General features: G+C 54.7%; 1 protein-coding gene across 4 annotated transcripts; it reads right to left on the reverse strand.

Annotated features, from left to right (window-relative positions):
* Positions 1–808: 808 nt before the first annotated feature.
* ID4 (inhibitor of DNA binding 4, HLH protein) lies at positions 809–4,101 on the reverse strand. Of its 4 annotated transcripts, XM_041426754.1 has the most exons (3): positions 3,411–4,092; positions 2,709–2,767; positions 2,160–2,287 (listed from the first exon to the last, which is right to left on the reverse strand). In XM_041426754.1, the coding sequence occupies exons 1-2, from the start codon at positions 3,807–3,809 to the stop codon at positions 2,723–2,725; spliced, it is 444 nt and encodes a 147-aa protein (XP_041282688.1). In that variant the 5' UTR covers positions 3,810–4,092; the 3' UTR covers positions 2,160–2,287; positions 2,709–2,722. The 4 variants fall into 4 exon arrangements, with proteins under 4 accessions (XP_041282686.1, XP_041282687.1, XP_041282688.1 ...); XM_041426752.1 differs by lacking the exon at positions 2,709–2,767 and having other exon boundaries at positions 809–2,287; positions 3,404–4,092; XM_041426753.1 differs by lacking the exon at positions 3,411–4,092 and having other exon boundaries at positions 809–2,287; positions 2,709–3,380.
* Positions 4,102–4,742: the final 641 nt, after the last annotated feature.

The raw sequence follows: 4,742 nt of genomic DNA on the forward strand, positions 1-4,742 counted from the left end.
AATCAATGTAAATTTAAACCAATCCTTTGGAAAAAGACTGTTGCTTCTCTCTTTTTTAACACAACGGAACAATTCCCAAAGTGCAGCAAAAAATTCCTATTGATAGCATTGCTACTGTCATGAAAGTAGCTGGGAGAATTCAGGATAAGAGGTTTGTGACTTAATTTTACACTAACGTGTATTTTGCTCATTAAATTGACTAAAATTGCAACAGCAGAGCTGGGGAAATACAATGCAGGGACCCACTCCCCACCCCTAAAGTCCCAGCTCAGCCTGTAAAATGTCTGTGCCTTTAAAGCATTTGCAGTGACAGGAGGCCTTGTGTTTGCAGATGTGTTAGCCACTTTTTGATCTTTACGCAATTATTTTGATAAAGTGTTCATCTTGTTGACACTATCACTGTAGTCAATACCTAATGGCCCCCATAGTTAATTTCCTTATAAATATTTAACTTAATAGAAGTCCTCCCTTGGGTTATAGTACTTTTGACACTTGTATAATCTGAAACAAATCCTCTTTTTTAGTCAAACAGACCATGTTACACACACAGTTGGCTAGCTATTTACAAAGCACCCAATTAAATCCTACTTAATTCTCCCACTCTGACTATCCCATTGCACTAGTGTGCAGGCTACTGATCACACGAGATGAGGATCTTTCACTGAGCCTGGACACAAGTTCACAGCCAGCAGGACTTGATTGTACAAGAGCCTGCAGTGAAAACAATCCACCCGTCAAATGCTATATTCAAATAGTGAGGAGAATGTGCAAATTCAGAGGATTGAAGAAATAAGCTGAAGAATCACAGTTAAAGACAGGTAAATCTAGTTTAATGTTCACATGTAGTAGTTACACATCACAGAGATTAAACAGGATTTTAACTATAACATAGCTGCAGTGAAATGTAAGTAATTTCATACTAGAAAAATAGTCTTGACGCAGTTATCCGATTTTTGGTCTACTCAAGTTCATTTTAAGATGAATTTACATTACTGATCATAATGACTTTGCCCATGTGCCCTTCTGCAGTTCACTATTAATACTCTTTGGACGAAGGAAACAGCAACTGTTTTTGTTAATAGTTTGCCCTTTGGCTGCAAGCAGAGACCGGTTTTCAGTGTTTAAGTAATTAATAAGCTGTAGGAACACAAATTTGAGAAAAAACCTTTTCGTGCTAAATGAAGTTACCGAACAAATTTCTTGATCTAATTCAAGAGCAGATTAAAAAAAAACCAAAAAAACAAAACCAAACCAGTAAGAGATCTAAAGCATTGCCCCCGTAATGCAAAAAAACTAGATAGAATTCTTCTTGTCTCAGTAAAAAACCACATCTTACTGCTACTTTTATAGAATGCACTAAAAACCCCTGTGCCTAAATGACAAAAGTGTAGTCTCAAAATGTATAATACACTTACAAACATTTTTAGTCTAGATTGAGGAAAACACGTTGTATGGACTCCAAACAAGTTTATTTGCAATTAGACACCTCATGCAATCATGCAGGACCACTACCTAAAGCTGCAACTCTCGAATCTAAAGGACATTTGGGGACAAAAAAAGTCCTTAACATTTAACATATTTCCATATTAGCAGCTCTGTACTTGAGCTGCGATTTTCTAAAGAGATATTCCCAGAGATTAAAAAAAACATACACACCTTTATAATATTTACAAAAAAATATTTAATTAAAAATATTTTATAATTACAGTAGTCTATTAAAGCATATACTTTTCTCACACTTATAGAACATCTCTATATATACACAGTATGAAATGTCACTCATTTGTCTATACAATATGTAACATTCCTGCAGGGAGAAGAAAGCTCCCTGGGCCCCAATAAAATCCATCTATTTTAAACAATAGATGTCAAATATATCTACAAATGCTCTGGGAGATTAGTAAAGCTTCAAGATTCGGCTGCTCGGTCCCTTAAGAGTTACAAGGTTTCTAAAGTCTGGTTTAGGCTCGGTCCTCTATCCCGGGGCAGAGTCGCAACTTTTCCCGCTGCCACCGTGGGACACGCCGCCGCTCACAGCTGGCCGGGAACGACGAGAAGAGACGGAACCAGGGAGGAAGTGGGGGAGAAGGACACGGGGAGCTGGGGAAGGGGGGACCGCTGCGGACGTGCAAAATGGTGAAAAGGCTTGGCTCTGCCGGGGTGAAGCATGGGAACTGCTCGGGGGGTTGGATGGCTCCTTCCTCCGGTGCGGCGGGGCAGGGCCGGGCCCCCCCCGCCGCCGCCCGCCCCCCGCGTTGCCTCTGCGCGGCGCGGCGCCGCCGCACACCTGTGGGAGAGGAATGAATAGAGGGGGTGTGTGAACCGCTCCGCTCCAGACCGACTGGCGCCACCAACAAAACACAAGACATGCTTGATCAACAACCCAAAACAAACCAGGTCAAACAACAACCGCAGCTCCCAGGCTGGGCCAGGCGGAGGGAGGGATGCGCAGCTGCACGCCGCAGCCAGAGGCGCTCCGCGGGGGGGAGGGGGGAAACCCCAACCACCCGGTAGTTAGGGAAAATAAAATAACCACCCCGTAATTAAACACAAAACCCCAAAGCCGCCTGCGAGTACTTCTCGCCGGGCTCTGGTCCCCCTTCAGCAGGCTTCCCGCAGGATGCGGGGCGGCCGCACCGAGCCCGGGCGCTGCGCCGCGGAGGGCTGCGCTCCCCCCGCCCGCGGCCCCGCGCCTGCCCGGCACTCACCTGGGGAGCGGCGGTCAGCGGCAGAGGATGCTGTCCCCCGGCTTGTTAACAGAGCCTGCCTGCGCAGCAACCAAACACGGCAAATTAACAACTGGGGAGAAACGACACGGAGACCCCCCCACACTGCCCAGACCCTCTCCTGCTCCACGCACCCAGGCACTACCATAGCCCCGTCGGGAGCGCTCAGGGAAGCCCCCGGTGATACAGAGTCAAGGGGGTCACCGCAGCGCTGCGGCAAGCCCGGGGTGCCGGGGCACGCCGCTGGGCAGCCACCGTGGGTCCCGTACCGGGGAGTCGCTCCCCGCTTCCCGCCCCTCCAAAGCACGCTGCGTTCCATGTGCACAGCCCCCACAGCCCCTCACACTGGCTACACGGCGCGGAGGCTGGCAAACGCAGGAACAGCGCGCCTGTTCCAGTGTGTGCAAACACGCCGGCTACAGGTACTCCCTCGAGAGGCCGTAATTACACGGTACACACCGTGCGGCTGCCTGCCCGCACCGAGGGGATGCGGGCACCCACCGCGCACCGCCGGAGCGTTCATGCCCCGTCCGCCCCGTTCCCTTCGGGAGCTACGGCTTCTCGGCAGAGCCACGGCTACGAGAGAGGCGGCACATCACCGGGGCGCTCCCACGGCGGCCGGCGCTGACCATCGCGCCACGCCGCTCTGCTCCGCACCGCGTTCGTGTATCACGCACCTCTTACCGGGTCAGTGTTAAGGGCAGTCAGCGGGGTCCTGGGGGTGCCCGCGGGACAGCTGCCTGGGTGCAGAGCGGGCGGCGGCGGCTGCTGCCGGAGCAGCGCTGGGTGCGTCTCCAGAGCCAGCTGCAGGTCGAGGATGTAGTCGATGACGTGCTGTAGGATCTCCACTTTGCTGACCCTCTTGTTGGGCGGGATGGTGGGCACCAGCTTCCTCAGCCGGCTGTAACAGTCATTCATATCGCACTGCAGGCACAGCGCCGCCGGCTCCTCGCCCGACGGCGGGCTCCCCTTGCAGCCGCTGTGCTCGGCCAGGCACCGCAGAGCCGGGTGCCCTCCGCCGCCGCCCGCCACGCCGGGCTGCGCCTTGCGACTGGGGTGCCGGACGGGGCTCACGGCTTTCATGGTGCCGCAAGGAGGGAGGGAGACCTCCCTCTCCACCACCACCGCCGCCTGCTGCTGCCGCTGCGACCTCGGGAAGCCGCGCACGCACCGCCCGCAACGGGAGCGGAGCGCGGCCGCAGCGCCTCGATGGCGTTAACAGCGGCCGCCCCGGGAACGTAACCAGAGGCGCTCGCAGAGCCGCGCCAACAGCGGCACCGCAAACCCCTCCGTTCCGCAAAAAAACAATTTTTTTCTCTAAGATGAAGAGCCCGTGCTCCGCAGCCGCCCGGCGGCAAACACAACCACCTCTGCTGCCGCCGCTGGCCGCGCCGCCCCCTATATAGCGCGGGGCGCGGGCGGGGCGGGCGGCGCCGGGGGGAGGCGGGGGCACCGCGCGGCGGGGCCAGGCGAGCGCGGCGCGGGGGGGGGCGGCGGCGCTGCGGGGGGGCGGGCGGCTCGCGCTGACCCCCCCGGGAGGAGGCGGCGGCGAAGCTGGAGGAGGAGGAGGCGGTCCCGGGGAGGAAGGACTGCGGGAATGCGGGCGGGACCCGCCGCCCAGCGGCTCCCGGCGCCGTCCCCGCGGTCCGGAGCGCAGCCCCGCGCGACCGGCGCCGCTCCCCGCCGTCCGACCCGGACCAAGGCGGCTGCACCCGCCCTCCCATCCCCCCCATTCCCTTTCCCGGGAGGGTTGGCATCTCCTCGGGGGGTGAATCGCTTTTTTATCCTCTCGGTGTAGGAGACTTATTCCAGCTTTACGCATTTTTTGAGGGACTTGGGGACGCTGGTTTACAGGCAGGGAAAATCCCAAGCAAAACTTGAGGAGCGTGGGGGAGAAGGAAGGAGGAGGGTTTAGGGACTTCAAGCAAAGCAAAGCCAGGGAACATTAAATTAGAGCACATAACTATTAAAAATGCATGGAGATGGAGTATTTAAAATTCCTCCATGACATATAAT

The sequence above is a fragment of the Onychostruthus taczanowskii genome, unplaced genomic scaffold, assembly GCF_017590055.1.
Source record: "Onychostruthus taczanowskii isolate IOZ18803 unplaced genomic scaffold, ASM1759005v1 scaffold94, whole genome shotgun sequence".
NCBI classification, from domain to species: domain Eukaryota; kingdom Metazoa; phylum Chordata; class Aves; order Passeriformes; family Passeridae; genus Onychostruthus; species Onychostruthus taczanowskii.

Bases quoted from the DNA above. Each gene is read 5' to 3' on its own strand.
- ID4 (XM_041426752.1), bottom strand. From the start codon at position 3,809: ATGAAAGCCGTGAGCCCCGTCCGGCACCCCAGTCGCAAGGCGCAGCCC. The intron at 2,288-3,403 runs GTGCGTGATACA...CCTCTCCCACAG, and splicing joins TAACACTGACCCGGTAAGAG to GTGTGCGGCGGCGCCGCGCC.